This window comes from Stigmatopora argus, chromosome 18 (assembly GCF_051989625.1).
Source record: "Stigmatopora argus isolate UIUO_Sarg chromosome 18, RoL_Sarg_1.0, whole genome shotgun sequence".
Taxonomy (NCBI): domain Eukaryota; kingdom Metazoa; phylum Chordata; class Actinopteri; order Syngnathiformes; family Syngnathidae; genus Stigmatopora; species Stigmatopora argus.
In genome coordinates, this window is record NC_135404.1 from 3,880,464 (window position 1) to 3,900,063 (window position 19,600).

The 19,600-nt window shown below is 37.7% G+C and overlaps 1 protein-coding gene across 4 annotated transcripts in view; it reads right to left on the reverse strand.

Moving 5' to 3' along the window:
• gas7b (growth arrest-specific 7b) overlaps nt 1–19,600 on the reverse strand; it is a 55,119-nt gene that overhangs the window by 4,343 nt on the left and 31,176 nt on the right. For all 4 annotated transcript variants that reach the window (XM_077625322.1, XM_077625321.1, XM_077625324.1 and 1 more), the window contains 7 exons: nt 18,276–18,329; nt 15,010–15,099; nt 10,628–10,743; nt 10,371–10,445; nt 6,054–6,132; nt 3,866–3,994; nt 2,354–2,477 (listed from right to left, as the gene is read on the reverse strand). In XM_077625322.1, the coding sequence (XP_077481448.1) occupies nt 2,354–2,477; nt 3,866–3,994; nt 6,054–6,132; nt 10,371–10,445; nt 10,628–10,743; nt 15,010–15,099; nt 18,276–18,329 (667 nt within the window). The remainder of the gene's footprint in view (nt 1–2,353; nt 2,478–3,865; nt 3,995–6,053; nt 6,133–10,370; nt 10,446–10,627; nt 10,744–15,009; nt 15,100–18,275; nt 18,330–19,600) is intronic.

Below are 19,600 nucleotides of genomic sequence, written 5' to 3' on the forward strand. Positions count from 1 at the left end.
AATCTTACATATTTAATATATATGTTCAGGTACTCGGACATTTGGTCCCCGGACGTTTGGTCGACCGGACATTTGGTCGACCGGACGTTTGGTCGACCGGACGTTTGGTCGACCAAACGTCCGGTCGACCAAACGTCTGGGGACCAAACGTCTGGGGACCAAACGTCTTTCGATGAAACGCCCGGTCACGATATGTTCATTAACATGAATATGACTATGTTCATTAATATGTGCTGTCCTTTATTAAATAACTAAACTTAAAAATTGATTAAAAATGATGACAGCTGGCCCCAAACAAAAGGCCTGTTGACCGAGTGGTTAGCACGTTCCAGAAAGCGAGAGTTCTAAATGACATCGTGTGGCCCACCCCAAAAATCCTGGAAACAGGAAAATAGTATTTTGCTATCACTCAGAGATTCAGCACTAAATTATTTTCAGCCTGTGTGTATTCTCAAAACTTATATTTAAATATACTTAATGTATTTATAAACAAATCAGTGTGTGGAGTGCGTGTAAGTATCTAATTTCAGGATGATACGATATACAGTGGTACCTCGAGATACGAGGGACTGAGCTCGTATGTCGATATTCTCGTAACTCGAACGAACGTTTCCCATTGAAATGAACTAAAAACAAATTAATTCGTTCCAATCCTCTGAAAAAACACCAAAAACAGGATATTGGATTGGAAAAAAAAGTTTTATTTATTCTAATCGGCATCTATTAACAAAGTAACACATAACTAGTGGTTTAATATTACTAAAATGTGTTTAATAGAACTAAAATTAGACGGATTTCGCAGAGGGTAGAGCGAGGGACATAGAGGGAGGGGTGGGGGGTTGAGCGGGGGAGACTTTTTGCACCGGTGAATCGTAATATAACATAAACAAATTTAAATGAACTTGGATTACGATGCAGACACACTCAAAAATAAGTTTACTCTAACCTTACACTAAACTTAATTCTAATTTTTTGTTTTACATTTTTATACCATTCTTCCGGCCAGGCTGGCTCTGTTTGCTCCGCCTCCAACCTGACTTTTAGTATCGATGGGCTGTCTGCTGTTGTATTCCCGTCAAAATATTCCGAAAATGATGCAAACAAATGTCCTCACAATAGGGTAACGCACGACCACTTGGCAACGAGAAGTAGTCTTAGTGGTCGCTCCAATGCTCACAAGAACATCAGGGGCACTGGCTCGCAACTCCCTCTTTGTAATATCTCTGGTCGCAACTCTCTCTTTGTAATGCCTCTGCGAGCAATGGGTCCGCCCATTACAAAGAGATAGTTGCGACCAGAGATATTACAAAGAGGGAGTTGCGAGCCAGTGCCCCTGATGTTCTTATGAGCAGGCAACGAGAAGTAATATAATTATATCCCTATAATCCTCGTATTAGCGATCGCTCCAGCATTCGCGCTGAGTGACGGAAAAAAACACTGAAAAAAATGCACCGCTCCGCCCAGTGCTCGTAGATATCTGTTATACACGAAAGAGATGCGGCAAAAAAGACAGTGCGCTACAATGATAAACAGCCTCTCATGTCTTGGCCACCTGGCTTTCTCGCATCTCGAAATTTTTCTCGTATCTAGAGATAATTATTTGCTCGAAATTTTACTCGTATCTCGAAATGCTCGTATGTAGGGGTGCTCCTACGTTGAGGTACCACTGTAGTATCAATTCTATGGACAGAATAAAAAGCAATTCTGATGTTTGAAACAATTTTGCTGTTTTAGCATTTCGGACATTTCAATTACAAAAATTCTGTTGAACCAAAACGGCAAATCTAAAGCATGACAATATTGATCGTTTTCATTTATGTAGTCATTCATCATCCATATCATGCATTCTGGTAAGGGTCGCAGGCTGGTGGAGCCTATCTCAGCTGACTACGGGCAAAAGGCAAACTACACCATAGAGTGGTCGCCAGTCAGCCATAGGGCACATAGAGAGACAGACGACCATTCGCACTCGCAATCATCCCACCACTGAGGGGGAATTGATCCCACACTTGTCCGCACCAAAGGTGGCCAGTGACTGTTTTGATTGATCTCAATTCGATTGTGCTTTATCGATTGATCTATCGATCCAGATGTACTGTTACACCCCTAATTCTAACAAAAATATTGCATGCAGGTGAAGTGCAAGATCCCATTGTCAAGCCACTATAAACTAATTTAACTCATAACATCATGCCATTTCATTTAGCAATCTCTCATGTTTACAAATGTGACTATTAAGTAGATTTTTTTTTTCTCTGTAATTTCTGACTGTTAACAAGTACATTGACATTAGTAGTTAAATTTATATAAACGCACTTTAATATTTACTTAGTATCAACTCCCCCCGACTGACCTGCTTGAGTGGATTTCCTGCGTGCTTTCTTGATGTCTTCTTCAGCCTTCGTGTTGAGTTTACTCTCCAGTTGCTGGGTTTTCAACTCCAACTCCTTCTGTCTTTCCGCCAAAGCTTTACGGGCCTAAAAGGGTAAATGACTTATAGACACTCTCCCATAAGTTTAAAGGAAAAAAAAACGTTTTCTGCTTACTCTGTGGATAGTTAAATTCATTATATATATACATATATATATAAATATATATATATATATATATATATATATATATATATATATATTTATATATTTATATATATATACATATATATATAAATATATATATATATATTTATATATTTATATATATATACATATATATATAAATATATATATATATATATATTTATATATATATACATATATATATAAATATATAAATATATATATATATATATATATATATATATATATATATATATATATATATATATATATATATATATATATTTAATTAGTGGGTATGCAAAACTCTAGAACATAAAACCACAAAACTCAGGTGGGGTGCAATATTTGAATTTTTGGGTATACAAATCACAGCACAAAATGAATCTTATTTATTTTCACTCTCAATCCCAATTCTACATTCATTTGGATTGGAACTAAAAAATGCAATGCAAATATAGGGAAGATTCTGCTGGCAAATTAAACTAAGCATGCATGGGAATGAATTCAATGTTAATGTGTCTCCAGTAAATTTTATATAGAATACTGAACTGCATCCGAAAGTCCTTCAATACATCATATTTGAGCTTTCATACAGAACACAGTCGATGTGCTATAATGCCATTCTTATATGGTTTTACAAACTAAGATTTTAATGCCTACATCAAGGCTATTACACTGAGTTGCAGCAACAGTGCCCGGTGTTCTGTATAAGATACCCACCAGACATTGCTTTTCAAAACAGCAGTGGTGGGACTTTCGTTTGTTTGTTTGTTGTTGTTATTTGTGCACTTCCCTACTTCTTTATGTTGCTGACTACCTATTTATTTATTACTTATTTATTGATTATTTGTTATTACTTATTTATTATTGATTTGTCAGTTTGTTTTTTTGTTGTTATTTGTGCACTTTGTGGTGAAGCTTTATATCTCATTATACTTGTATGATGACAATAAAAACATTCAATTCAAATAAACTTTTTACTGACGTGTCAACTTGAGATGATTAAAAAAAAAATGAAATTGGAATCTCGCCAAACAAACATTGAACAAGATGTGTCAAAAGGAGATTTTGAAATAAACATTACAAAAAAAAACTTTAAAAAAAAAAGAAAAAAAGAAGGCACCCGTGGAAGTTTGTTATGGACAAACCAAAACTGGAAGTTTAATATGTTGGGCCTTGAAATCCTTTTGAATTTTTGCCAAAATATTTAAATCTATTCCTTTTTTGGAATTTTAGGCAAACGGCACCTGATATTCAGGTTCAAATTCTGTGGCTAGAAGAAAAGTGTCAAGTGAAAAATTGTCTACCTTTTCCACCGAAGAATAGCGACCACTGAGTTGCTTGCGTAAGTCTGTAATATGGTGGTCGAACCGCTTCATGTCCTTCTTAAAGTTCTCCCTGAAGCTCAGCAAAGGTTTTTCCACTTCACTCTGGAGCTAGATAATAGCAAAAAAAACTATGAGAACTTCTCTATGGATGCTTTCAAAAAAGTAAAGTCAACTAATGATGATTCATTTGATCAAGCAAGCAACAGAGGAGGCAATACAAATGTGTTGGTGGAAAACGTCAAATCTATCTTCTAGGGAAGGCAGCAATATATATTTTAGGGTAAAATTATATCTGTTCACAGTTGCTTTACCCTGAGGGACGATTAAAGAACTATACTATTTATTGAAGATTACCTTATTTATTCGAGTATAACGCGCAAAATTTTGTACCAAAAACTGAAGCAAAGTTCGGATGTGCGTTATACATGAGGTCTTCACTTTTATAAGCAAATCCTGGTGAAAAACTGCCTCCGCAGCCATTATAATGGGAGACGTTAAACCTGTCTTTGTCCGCCAAATGGCGTGTTAGAGGCCGTTCTACCACTGTGTTCATACTGGTAGTTTGTTTTACCAGGTTTCCGTTCCATATGTTGTGAATAAATGTGTTCAGCATTTGCCAGTTAGCAGATGATACCAATTTTTAGTCAGAACTTATGGGTGCACGTTATACTTGAATAAATCTGTTAAGTGTTTACTGTTTTATAAATATAAGTTGTACAGTTTATTGAGGTCCTCTAGATTATGCAGACCCAAACTCACCCTGCAAAATCAGTTTTCTCTTTGTACACATAATTGCCTTCAATAAAAAAGAAAAAGGTACCACATGAATGTCTTTCACACTTGTGAAAAAAATGATGCTGGCAACAAATCTCTGTACATTAATTGATTTCATAAATGGATCAACTGCAACGGAAATGCCAAGCTTCCGTACCGAGGTTTGATGCTGCATATAGATTATGTTTGAATTGGGCGCCTGATGGGGTAGTGGTTCACTTGCCTGATTTCAGTGCGGAACTCCCGCCGGTGGTGGTATGATTGTGAGTGTGAATGGACGTTTTTCTCTCTGCGTGCCCTACGGCTGTCAGGAGCGGCTCGTTTGTCCCCCCTGGCTTGCCGTTAGGTTAGAGCAGCTGCAAGTGATCCTTGATTGCTTCCTGATGTGTCTATTTAAGCACCACGGAAGTGGTTAGTCATTGTCGGATCGTCCTGCGTGACACTGCATATATCACCGCAAAGTTACAGTTCTCCCTGCTCCGGTTTTGTTTCGTTTTGGGATGTACAAGTCCTTGTTATTTTGTAAAGCTTTTGAGTCATTAAAGTTACTGTCATGAGCTCAGTTCATCTCGCCTCCTCCTGCTTCCCCGCTACTGGGTCCAAATCCCTCCGATCGCGCCACGACGTCTCGGCGCAATCGTAACAACGGCTGACTGGTGACCTGTCTAGGGTATAGCCTGCCTTTCGTCTGAGGTACAGTATATATTAAATTATTAGTTTTGTTATAAAACACCATATATCCCCGCTGTATGTAGTATTTTATTTGTATGTCCTGAAAGGTGGCCTAACGACGGTTTGCTGAGATCCTCTCGTGTGAACCTGAAAATGTCCTTTTAGAATTAAAGCTTTGCGGCAATTTGATTGTCCTGTTCTGAAAAAAATGTACTGAATTTAACAGCTGTTCTTGAACTTTCGGTTCAGAAAATGAATGAATGAATGAACGAATGAACAAACGAGCGAACGACAGAACAAACGAACGAACGAAAGAATGAATGAATGAGTGTATGAAAGTAAAATAAAGCATATGTTTGCTGACTCTGGGCCAGAAATGAGGTGCAATAAGGAATCACAGACAAGACCCCACACACATACGCTACCAGATATCATCATTGTCAAAGTAAATATGCTCCACGAATGTGGATAACAGCATAACAAAGATGTAGTGAATTATGATCACACTATATATTTAGTAATTATCACTAATCATAAAGCTTCTTATTTATTCAAAATCTATTCACTCATTCATTTCCAACAACGCTTAACCTTGTCAGGGTCTCGGAGTGCTGGAGGAACTGCAACCCCGGTGGTGTTAAATCTATTTTTTCTTTAATATATGTGTCATGTATTTTTTGCTGCAACATATTGAATATATCTTGGAACCAACTGCAATTACTTTTGAGGAGAACTTCAGGTGAACCTCCGCTTCATCACCCAGGCTCTTCTTCAACTGGGCCCAAGCCTCCCCCAGTGTCCTAGGAAGAGGGAGGGACCACACAAAACTTTATGTCAAAAACCGGCAAGGACATGTCGAAGAAAGGCAGGAGTACAGCAGCAGATGATGAGCGTACACAGCTGGGGATGTGTAGCGGTTTTGGTACAAAAGTTCAGCAGCTACACCACTCAACAGTAAATCTGGAGAGCTGGAGAACCAAAAGCAGCTCAGTAGATAATTAGAATGTATTATGCATGTGATCTGCTACGGCCTTGATGGCTTTGCTTGCTGCTATAGTACCAGTGTGAGGGTTTGTGTTGTCTCAAAATAAATGAGCTAATGCATATTATGCAAAGATTTTTCACATCCATCTGCATTTGTTATGACAGAAAGAAGCTAGATGCTTATTCATGAGTACAAATAAGATGATGAGGTGGGGAGGCAGATGATTTAAGGGAAGTAGGGTGTTTGAAAGATTAGTTCTAAAGGAAATGTACTTGTCATGCTGAGGGAGTAGCTAAAGTAAAGGTTACAAATGTGTGTTCCGTTGCTGCGAAAAACTTTGGGGTTTGGTGTCTAGTTTTGCAAAATGAGAATGGAAAGATTAGTTTTCTCTTTTTTTGCTATTTGTAGTTAAGACCTGTCAATTCCCACCAGCAGAATCCATGTGACCATCTTGTTCACACTACATAACAGTCTTTAATTTAAAAAAAATTAAAAAAAATATTTAAAGGTTGGTCAGGATTGAGAAATTTTACTCTATAGACTGCTAATATTCGACAGAATCAGCTTTATGTGTACTAGCTTGTTGTATACGGCCCTTGAGATACAGCATGGCACTGTAATATTAATTTGGAAAAAAATGAGAAAACAGCTTTAAAATTGGAAATATCACTGTGATGCAGAAAACCAGTATTTTTCTTTTGACAAACAGTACAATGAAGGGGGTTGTTGGTTTACCATTAGTTCCATTTCTTTGCCCGACCTAACCAACATTTGCAGGTAACGCTATTAATGTATACTCTACCGTGACCGGATGTTTCGTCGAAAGACGTTTGGTCGACGGACGTTTGGTCGACGGACAGTTCGTCGAACGGACGTTCGTCGAACAAACGTCTTTCGACCAAACGTCCGGGAACCATGATCTACTTGCAAATGCTTCTATATACAAAATATTCAGGTTATGAAAACCTCTGATGTGAAAACCATGTCCAAGTTACAAAAAAGCAAATGAAATAGAAAATAGAAAATAAAATATAAATACACATTCTGTATCCATTTTTTAAATGATCAAGTTCGAGTTGCTTTCCCATTGGCAATCTCCCAACACCTCGCTTGCCTCTCCTTTTCTAGCAGGAAGCTGTGTCTACATGGTGGAACCAAGGTTGGCGTGCTGCAATTAGCCCGCGAAGGGATAGCAGCCAATGAGTAGAACAAGAGGGAACAGCGCCATCTTTTTGTTGTTGTTGCTTTTTCTCTTTTTTGCATAAATAAATACATTTGCATACTCGTGCATATTTCATGTAAAATTGGTATACGTTTATCATTTTTAAAAGTTTTAGGGGGAACGTACATCGTGGAACGAATTATGCTAATTCAACGTAATCCAAGTTACGATACCACTTCTGGAACCAATTAATTCCATAAATAGAGGTACCACTATATGTGCAACTGTCTATCAAAAACCTACAAAGTAAATATTTTAATTATAAATCAGAAACATTCATCTTTTGAGATGCATATTATTCAAATAAAAAACATAAAGCATGACAATTAAATAAGCTACCATTCTTGCAACCACTGCATAAACCAGTCCATTGATGAACAGAGTTCCAACTCGTGAACGTCCGTTTGGTCGCCGGACGTTTGGTCGAAGGTTGTTTGGTCGCGGACGTTTGGTCGCCCAGACCCAAACAACCGGCGACCAAACGTCCGGCGACCAAAAGTCCGGCGACAAAACAAGGTAAAACAACACGGTTTACGCATCAATAAAAGCCAACAATGGCCCTGAGCAGTTTCACTGAACGGACGTGTGAGTGTATAAGAGTTTGTATGTACATGAGTTGTCCCCTTAGGAAGGGACGTCAGTCAGGGTCTTAACAAGTTCTCCAACAAAACACAATAAAAGTACGGGAAATTTGGAGCTTTTCTTTAGCCTAATAATTAATAGGGCATTAAGTATGACTAAATAATAATTTGCAGTTTGTATTTAGGGAATTTGAGCAACAATTTTAAATGGTAATTATCAATAACCTTCTGGGCGACCAAACGTCCGGCGACCAAAAGTCCGGCGACCAAACGGCCGAGTACCGTTCCAACTAGGCCTCGGCAATATGACAACAATTGTTATCAAGATTTTAAAAAAGAAAAAATATCAGTGAATATTGATAACTATGAACTATTGATAATTATCTTTTGTCTTTCAAATTTGAAACTTGTGTGAATAAGTAAATAAATTACTTGACTTGTGATTCAATTATATAAGTATCTACATTACCTTACTTAAAAAGAAGATAATTAAAAATATGATGATTTAAAAAAGTGTTTTTGACTTGCTCAGAGATTTGTAAATTAGGTTTCAGTCCCAAGCTCTGGCCAAACTTTGGGGTGTTTGCATGTTCTCCCTATGCTAGCGTGAGTTTTCACTTTGTGCTCTGTGCATTGTGGGTCACTTGAACACTCGTGTGACCCAGGAAATATACAAGGAGCGGCTGTGTTGCATCTGCATCACGACTATGAAAATGTCACAGGCAACATTCCACCAGTTAAGAATGTCTGTGACAATCAGACATAGGAAATCACCTCACGAGAACACGCAAATTCAGGTGCAATCTCGCAATAACGTGAGTTCCACAAAAACATAAAGATGGCACATCCCATCATGACTAAAACTTATGATAAAAACAATGGATACATGTTACCTTTATTTTTTGTTGTTTTATCATAGAACAAATAGTAATTAAAATTGAATTGTCGCATGAGTTTGTCTTTGTTCATGAAAATGGAAAGTATTGACAGATTCCGTGATCCCCGTTGACAATAGTGCTTTGTTTGGCATGGAAACTTGAAGTTTTATTTTGTATCAGTACTAAACATATTTTCCAGCACCGGGGAAATATGTCAATCTAATGCAATCGGGCCACAATGTCCGGAGAAAAATTAATTATGTCATGACTGCGATTACCCAACATGTCGTAGAAGTTTCATATCCAGTATATGATGATACTACATAGTAACTACAATGACAATGCCATGTAAATAAAAGAATGCATCTTAGGGAGAAATGATCCTCCCCCACTTTAAACAATTTCAAATTGACAGATACCGCTAATTCGCACAATTGTAAAATTAAACAAATTGATCATATCCATTGCTATCAAACAAATTGTGAAGTCAGAAAGAAATATTGACGGCTGGTGCTGGGCTGGAGAAAGTCAAATGACCGAACCGAACCAACAAAACAGCAATTGTCCTTCCTGACAACAGAGTTGACTTGAGTGAGAAATATAATGGTAGTATTGTACTACACTTTTATGAGTGTGGGCTGACAGAGGTTCTATATGAAATGATTATGATTACGTAATCAGCCTCCTCATTTATATATATATATATATATATATATATATATATATATATATATATACACATACATATATACATTATATTTAGATATTAATACAGTACAAGTACAATTATGAAAAAGTGTATTTTTATTGAATATTACAGCTATAAGAATCTCCAAAGACTATTAATAACTAAATATAATGTGTATATATACATATACATACATATATATATATATATAATATTTAGATATTAATACAGTCTTTTGAGATTCTTATAGCTGTAATATTCAATAAAAATACACTTTTTCATAATTGTACTTGTATTTTTGTATAGGCGGGAAAACACGTTTTGTGGTAGCAATAATTAGGGTGATCCTACTTTGCGGTTTTTTGTTTATCGTGGCCATGTCTGGTCTACATTAACCGCGATATTCAAGGGATTATTGTATATACCCTTAATTGCATAGTGTCATTCTCAATGTCTAAACAGCTGAACTGGAGAAGAATTGAAAAAAAGGGGACATTTTTTTTTCTTTCTTGGGAAACTGCTGTTGTAAAAACAAAACAAAAAAAACTGGAAATAATTTGATTTATCTCCCAAAATAACTTTCTAAGAACTGACATTTGCTTTTACTGTGTCTGCAAAACTGTCACGAGGGAGAGGAGATTTCGATTTCTTTTTAACAGAAGAACTCAGGAGTGAGTAACTCACCCTTCCTCCTGGATTCCTAGAGGGATCTGGGAAAGTTTGGAGAGGTTCTTGGAGTATTCCTCCTCTATTTTTATCCTGAGAGAGATGTAAAGATTTTCATAACTTGTGTGTTTGCACAACTCACTCAATGACTGTGTCATGCAATAAGGTGATAAGCGGATAAAGAGGAAACCACATGAGGAAACCATGCAGTTTTCATGTTAATGATAGAATGACACATAAAAAAGGGGAAATGAAGCTAAAGAAAAAGAAAGTACCTCTCTCGTACAAATTCAGCCATCTCTTTCTGCATTTGTTTTCCTTTAAGCTGTTTTTGCAATAAGACTTCAAACCCAGTAATGTAGTTGTTGGCCTGGGGGTCCTTCTTATCAGTCTAAAAGATAAATACAGCAAGCACACAAGAAATGCTTTGAGCAAACACTTTGCAGTAAACATGAGAATGTCACACCTCAGCGTAGTTAATGGTTTTATCAGTGCTTAAATTCAGAATCAAGTAGCAACATAAAGACAAGGGTGTTTTAGAGTGTAGCAAGGATGTTACCGCACATTAATGTATGTATACAGTGGTACCTCGACATACGATCGTAATCCGTTCCGAGATTGAGATTGTATGTCGTGCTTTTCGTAACTCGAGCGAACGTTTCCCATTGAAATGAATTGAAAACAAATTAATTCGTTTCAACCCTCTGAAAAAACACCAAAAACAGGATATTGGATTGGAAAAAATGTTTTATTTCTTCTAATTCGCCATATATTGACAAAGTAATAAATAATGAGTGGTTTAATAGTAATAAAATATGTTTAATAGATGTAAAATTAGACGCATTTCGCGGAGGGGAGAGACAACGACACACACGGAGGCGGAGGGGGCTGTTCGGGGGGACTTTATCCACGCCACTCGTAAACGAACAAACAAATTTAAATTAACTTGGATAAATATATACAGACACACTCAAACATACGTTTAATGTAACTTTACACAAAACTGAATTCTAATTTTGTCTTAATCTTTTGTTACCGTCGTTTTCCGGGATAGCGGTTTGCCACGCCTCCACCCTCACGTTCGCTATCGATGGGCTGTTTGCTGTTGTATTTCTTTCAAAATATTCCGAAAATGATGCATGTGAGGATGAGGAAAAATGTCCTCACAATATGATAACCCACGACCACTTGCCAACGAGAAATAGGCTTGAATGAGCAATCTCGGGAGCTTCTTTTCTTAGAAAGAATAACAGGAAATGCAATAGCTGAGCTTACCCACGTATTGATTGTGGATAATGAAGTTTTATTCTGAGAAAGGGTGCCATTGCCTATGGGTGTTGTGTGCACGAGTATACTTAATTACCCAGAAATCCTTCTTTTTGCCCGTGGATGCGCGTTGTGCGTTTCCTGGTCGAAACTCGTCTGAATAAATCGTTCAGTCCTCGTAGTTATACACGAAAGAGATGCGGCAAAAAAGACAGTGCGCTTCAATGATAAACAGCCTCTCATGTCATGTCCACCTGGCTTGGTCACATCTCAAAATTTTAATCGTATCGCGAGCGAATTATTCGATCGAAATTTTCGTCGTACCACGAGCATGTCGTACCACGAGGTACCACTGTATACCCTATTACGCAATAAAAATGTCCATCATCAAATAAAATTATACACTATGATGGCTGTAATTTCCATAACCTCATTATATATTTTTCATAAGAGCAATACCGGCGATACTTTACTTTATTCAAATGAAAAAGGCAGTGGCACAATGATCAGATATGTAGTTAGCACAGAAGACTCACAGTTCTGAGATAGACGATTAAATCCTTGGTGGGTTCCGCATTCCCTGTGTGGTGTTTGCATGTGTTTACTCCGGGTGCTCCGGTTTCCTCCCATGTCCCAAAAAGATGTATGGTAAGCTGACTGAGCATTCGAAATTGCCTATGGGTATGTGCATCAGCAAGAATGATTGTTTGTCTTATTGTGCCATGCGATTGGCTGTCAACCAATTCAGGGTGTCCCTCGCCTCATGTGCGGTCGTTTGGTCGCCGGTCTTTTGGTCGCCGTCTTTTGGTCGCTGGACTTTTGGTCGCCGGACTTTTGGTCGCCGTCTTTTGGTCGCCCAGACCCAAACTACGGGCGACCAAAAGACCGGCGACAAAACAAGGTAAAACAACACGGTCTACGCATCAATAAAAGCCAACAATGGCCCTGAGCAGTTTCACTGAGCGGACGTGTGAGTGTATAAGAGTTTGTATGTACATGAGTTGTCCCCTTAGGAAGGGACGTCAGTCAGGGTCTTGACAAGTTCTCCATCAAAACACAATAAAAGTATGGGAAATTTGGAGCTTTTCTTTAGCCTAATAATTAATAGGGCATTAAGTATGACTAAATAATAATTTGCAGTTTGTATTTAGGGAATTTGAGCAACGGTTTAAATGGCAATTATCAATAACCTTCCGGGCGACCAAAAGACCGGCGACCAAAAGACCGGCAACCAAACGACCCAGTACCCCTCGCCTACCGTCCAAAGTTGGCTTGGATAGGCTCCAGCACATTCCCGACCATTGTGTGGTTAAGCGGAATGGTCAATGAATGAATGAAAAGTTGAAAAAAGAACCTTCCATATCAATATTCACTATCCACTATCTTGTGGCTGAACAACAAAGTACACATTCAGTAGGAAATTGTAAGGGAGTTTAAAAAATGTGTAAACACTACAATGCAACTAAGAGACTCAGGGTCACCATGGCAATTAGAGATGCACTCTGAGACTTATTATGATACAATTCTATCAAAGTAGTGGGTGAGTGGTTAGTGTCTCTGCCAAACTGTTCTGAACACAAATACAATTATCAAGAAGTGTATTTATTAAATGTTAGTTATAGACATGAAAAGACTGTAATGTATTAAAATCTAAATATCGTCTAACACTATGCAGGGACCAAGAAGCTCTATTTTCAGATAAAGATGACGGTGTCCAACGTAAGGTTGCCCGGAGCTTGCACTTTGAAACATTTCTGGGAAATTCCACCATCAGCTCCGCTACCCCAGGGCTCCTGGCCGTCCACACAGAGAGCTCTATTTTTGGATAAAGGCGACGGCATCCGCTGTAAGGTCGACCTAGGCTCCCTGCCGTACAGTCCGCTCAGAGAGCTCTATTTCTGAATAAAAGCAACGTCTACCAGTCGCTGCCCGCCATTTTTCTTCTCCGGAGCTGAGTTGAGTGACAGTCCACTGTTTTCTGAGTGGCCAGTGGAAGACAGGGAAGTGTCTTCTGCTTGCGAGTTTCAGCGTGGATTTTGACATTTTTATTAACATTTTTGATTTGGATACATAATATGAAAAAAAGCAATGTACTGAAGCCGCAAAGTGGTGAAGGATTGAATTGAATTGAATGCTTTTATTGTCATTATACAAGTATAATGAGATTTAAAGCTTTTACCACAGAGTGCACAAATAACAACAGACGGACAAATAAATAATCAATACATAAGAAATGAATATATAAGATGACAGTAGTAGGCTGGTTCGACACTATAAATGGCCTTTAGGTATGAGTTTGAGGGTGAATTGTTGTCCGTCTCCTTGTGCCCTGCAATTGGCAGCTCACCAATCAGGGTGTCCACCGCCTGGTGCCCATATTTGGCTGGGATAGACTCCAGCACCCCCACAATCCCTTGTAAGGATAATTCGTATGGAAAATGAATGAGTTAATAAATATTTTACAGAACAATGTATTCTGTTTTCATATTTAAGACAACGTCCTAACTTCATTGGAACTGGGATTGAGTGTGTTTGACAGATGAATTAGAACAAAAAAACATTATGTAGATATGAAGTGTACACAAAGTAGACTATAGTGCATTTCCACTACACATGGTAGAGATTACACTCCAGGAAACGGCAACTTCCAAATCATTCGGCCGAGCCGAATTTTTTTCTGTCCCTCTAGATCAGGGGTCCTTGGGAACCATACTCAGAATTTAAAAATAAATGACCATGTGTGCATTTTTTTAGTCATTTTGTCACTTTTAAAGAACAAAAGTCTCTGAATTATTTTGACAACATTGCTACACTGTTGCTAATCAATGAGTATCAGTGAGAGTATGCATGCAGAAAGATCTAAATTAAGAAACAACAACACATGATTTAAGGGGGACTTGAGGTAGTGTCAATGCCACAGTGCCGACGTGATGCTCCTATTGGTGCGTTCGGGACTGAGTGCTTTCACCAGAGGTTTTCATATTTGATATAATATATGAAACCATCAAAAGAGCCGCATATGGCTCCTGAGCCATAGGTACCCCTGCTCTACATTGACTCAATAAATTATCTGCCAAGCTCAAAAGCCAACAATATTTCCCAACATGCATAGCGTGGAAAGATTAACAATGAAAGATGAACGGATGCAATGTTGCATATATCCACATTGCCGCACAGAATGTTATTTGGTGAAACAGAGGAAGGAGAGTTAATGTAAACAGACTTAAAGCGGTTCTTGACATGTCTGCGTTCATGGGTTAGGGGAGATGGATTTTCTAAGCATAAAATATTTGATTTTATTGTGATATTTTTGGTTAGAATTTTGACGAGTTATTATTTGAACTTTAGTTAAGAACCAAAAGAGTTACTTTTTAAACAATGGTGAACTCACCCAGAAGTAGTCACAGTAACTCCATTCATTTGGTTTAAGCAGCTGTTGTTCTGACATGGAGGTCGACAAAGGAATTGTCACACAATTAATCTGAAAAGAGAAAGACACCGCAAGAAAGTGTCAAACAGAGGGCAAATTAATGGATAATTCATGCAAAATCAAATTTGGAAAAATTAAATGCAAATGACAAAAAAAGCAGTGTAGCAAGTTGGAGGCTGACAATGAGGTAATGTGACTACATGCTCATGATATTTAAAATGTGACTGTTAATGATGTTGTTCATGATTTCACTTAGGGGATAACTAGTACACTAATAATAAAAATAATAATCAGTATTGGTCCTGAAAATCCTATGTCTGTCAATCACTGAACATTAGTTCTGTCAAGTACTGTGTCAGACGTCAAACTCCCTAGCAATCATCCACTTTTGAATTTGACTAAACTGTAAGATAGAAAATGGGTCTTTAAAGGCACACAGAACTTCAAAGTTAATACAAGGTCACAAGGGTCATAAGCTTGTTGCATGATGGTCCGGCTTACCATTAATATTAAGTTAAATAAGCAAAATAGGATCAAGTTTAGGTTGTCCTTTGCTTGTTTTTAAGCTCTAGGCCACACAACAAAAGAAGACATTAATTCCGAGTACGGGATGAATAATTAATAGTTAATCTAATCATGTACAGCTTTTTCTCATGAGGGCCGTTGGGGTGATGGAGTCTCGGCTGACGATGGACAGGAGGCGGGGTACACCCTGATTTATTTAGGGCTGCCACGACGAATCAAAATCACATTGATTATCAAATTAATTCACAGTTTCATTTTCATAATCAATTAATCATTTCGAGACATTAGTCAGCTAGATAAAAATGTTAGAATTCTTCTGTTTGAAGTAAATATTCTTTGGTTTCTGAAGGTTTGGAATAAAGTCAATCAAAATAAGATTATTGCAAACATCAGTTTTTTTCTTTGAAAACAATGGTAGTTGCAAAAAAATTGGAGTCCAACTTTTCGTAGAGCCTAGTTTATAATTTATTATTCTACTGCAGCCAAAATGTTAGGTCAAGAGTTATATATTAGATATGAGCCAATTAGTCGACTAATCACAAAATAATCAGTAATTAATCATCTATCAAATTACCCTAATTGTTTGAGAGCCCTACTCTACATTAGCATTTGGTATATATAACAGTCTTTAATGTTGCATTATGTCGCAATTGCATATGTGATATTTTCTGATGGCAAAATGGCTGTTGTAGCATTGCTTGAAATGTCTACAGCATTACTATACTACATGCTATCAAATTTAAATGTCCACATGCTCAGTCGTAACTTTAGTTGCTATAGCAACACATTTATTTGACAAACACAACTTTAGAAAAGCCTGAGTCAGAGAAAATTATGTACTCACTCTATCCTTGTAGAAGGCTGAGAGACTTTAGTGGCTCTCACCCTCTGAGCATCCATCACTGAGCCTTTAAGACTACTTTGAAAATACTGATGCTCAAAGAAAACCTTCCTCAGCCTTCAGCTGTCTGATTAAATCTTTTGGATTTTGTTGTAAAGAGCTCATTAATAACCACAGAGTTATGATCAATCTAGAGAAATTCATTACATTTTGAAACATAGTTATACCATTAACTAAGATCTCAAGACAACAGTTGGATGTGAACATCCTAAATAGTTCGGAAGATGAATATTGAATTAAAGAAAACATGAATATTGAAATTCGGAATGAAAACTGACGGCCTTTGTGCATGATTCAAAAGACAATTTCAAATAAAACTTAGTGGGGACTAGAAGCTGTAGCACAGTGCCCAGTTGTGTTATGGTAAATATTGTGTTCACATGAATGTTTTTTAGTCATCTGTAATGGAAAAAAAAACAATACATTTATTTTTAACTTGAGCTTAATGTAAAGTTATCTTCTGAAAGTTACTGATGAAAACATATCAGATCTTGATAAAGTCTATTTCTGCCAAAGATTCTTTAAACAAGGCTGTTCCACTAAGATTACTTAGTGGGAGCCATTCTGACTTCAAATTAATTGGACGTCAATTGCAATTAGGCGGCCCGGTGGAGCGAGTGGTTAGCGCGTTGGCCTCACAGCTCTGGGGTCCTGGGTTCAAATCCAGGGTGGGTCCACCTGTGTGGAATTTGCATGTTCTCCCCTGGCTTGTGTGGGTTTCCTCCGGGTACTCCGGTTTCCTCCCACATTCCAAAAGTATGCATGGTAGGCTAATTGGACACTCTAAATTGCCCCTAGGTATGGTTGTGAGTGTGCATGGTTGTCCATCTCCTTCTGCCCTGCGACTGGCTGGCCACCGATTCAGGGTGTCCCCCGCCTCTGGCCCAAAGTCAGCTGGGATAGGCTCCAGAACCCCCATGACCCTAATGAGGATAAAGCGGTTCAGAAAATGAGATGAGATGCGATTGCAATCAATGGCAGTGAAACAGTTTTATTCACTGCCAAGCCCTCTCATTCAAAATCGCTTTTAGTGGCAACAGATGACTTAATTTAGATCAGAATGGACACCTAACCGCAGAAAGACTTGTGTTGTTGTTGACAGCCTGTTCAGTAAAACAACAATTTTGTGACGTAATGCCTTTGGCTTTTAGTAACTTAGCTTACCACATGAACTCCTGCTTAATGCATATATAGAGAGTTTCAGCCAAAGCCCTAGTGATTTACTGCCGTGTCTGTTTCATCAAAGGTCTTTCTGACTTAGATGTAGATTTGTTGTTTTAACCTCAGTCCTCAGATCTGGTTCTAAGTAAAGCACATTTAACGATGCATCTGACGAATTTTGATTCGAAAAATCTGCTATGCATTAGCTTAGTTTTCTATGCAAAGTCATGCAGCTGGAAAAGAAAACTCTACAAAACACAAACATATTTGAACTTTAAAAAGTCTTGGGAACAGTATTTCTGTCATTTTTAGCAAAACTGACATATGAAGTGGATGCTGAATAGAGAAAATATTGTTGCATTCTTTGTAAAATAGCAACTGAAAAAAGCACCAGAAACAGTAGAAATGGGAGGAAAGACACAATAATAAAAAAAATAGTATATGCTTTGACCAAAGCCAAGTGGAAGGAATTTACTTTAATTTTAATGACACTCACATAGGTGATATAGTACAGCTATAATGGTGGGTGGAAAGAAGATCCCAACAGTACAATCTGCATTCTTTCCAAATTTGAAAAAGATTCCCTGCTTGATATTAAATGTTTTAGTTGATATTTACTGAAGATAGTGTTCCCACTCACCGTCACTGTGGTCTCCTTGTTCTGTTTCCTGGTGGGCGTTGTAGGTCCTGGGCTCTGAAGAAAGAGGAAGGATGGTCTGTCAAACCGTCCATTATCCATCTCAGACATGACTGCTCCACATTCATACCCACTCTCACACAGTTGTTATGCTGTTGAGCTCCTTTACCATCTGTCTGGAGCTCGTTTCTGTGGATATGCATGATGCAAGTGAGGGCGTGAGCAAGTGAGTGTGTGCATTGGTGAGCAAAGAAATGAAGGTGTGCCTTAGTTATTTCTTTGTTTTTACAGTATTTTACTTTTTTGTAAAAATATTATTTCTTCATCCGCATTAATGTCAATGCTCTTTCGACAGGCTCCCATTATTACGCTGGCCAACATTTTTTAATTCTATTTTCAGTTAGCTTGAGTTTTTGTTAATTTATACAATTTGGGGGAAATCATTTGAAATCTGCCATGAGGGTTTTTTTCCCCTCCGGATGACATTCTTACATTCAGTTGTATTTTATAGAGATTCCTCATGTAGCCAATACCAGTTTACCATTTAACTCCTTTCCACCGTTGTATACACTTTTCTAATCACTGATCACATAGCGTTGTCTTTGTAATTTTCATGGGAACGCTTGGAAGTGTATTAGAAGTCTATTTTGCTGCAACTAGAAAAAATGGAATGATCACGTGCACTAACACTGGGAGTCGATTGCGCCATATACACAAAACCGTAATAAGAAAAAAAAACACAATAAACCAACAAACAGGACAAGAAGACTCTTTTAATTTGTTTATGACTGGATGTGACTAGCAGGAGAGAAATAAAAATCTTGGTAGGTGGATTTTTAATTGCATCTAACAGATAGTGTAGGCGGGAAAGGAAAAAGAAAAGGGATAATTCATGTGAAAATCAATAGGGATTTTTAATGTGGAAAATCATTATTCATCGTCTTTATCAAAAATAAGAGTATGAGTTCGTCTTTAAATAAGGAGCTACTGAAATTTTAATTATTAATTTAAAAAGATGTGGTTATGTCAGTACTATAAAAGCTGTAAGGTTTTAGTTTACATATTTGTGGTTATTTGAAAACAATGAATTACGAGATGAAAAGCATGGAGTTCGAAAAACCATGCAGTTCTTCTAAAACAGGGGTGCCCATTACGTACATCGTAATCTACCGGTAGATCCCCAAGGAACTATTGGTAGATCGCCAAGGTACTATTGGTAGATCTCACGACAATAACATTTTGATCTCTCCCCTTTGTCGGTTTCCTTAGCTAGGCTCTTTTTTGGCATACTCCTAAAGTAAGCTTTAGCATGAATCGAAAGTGGATTT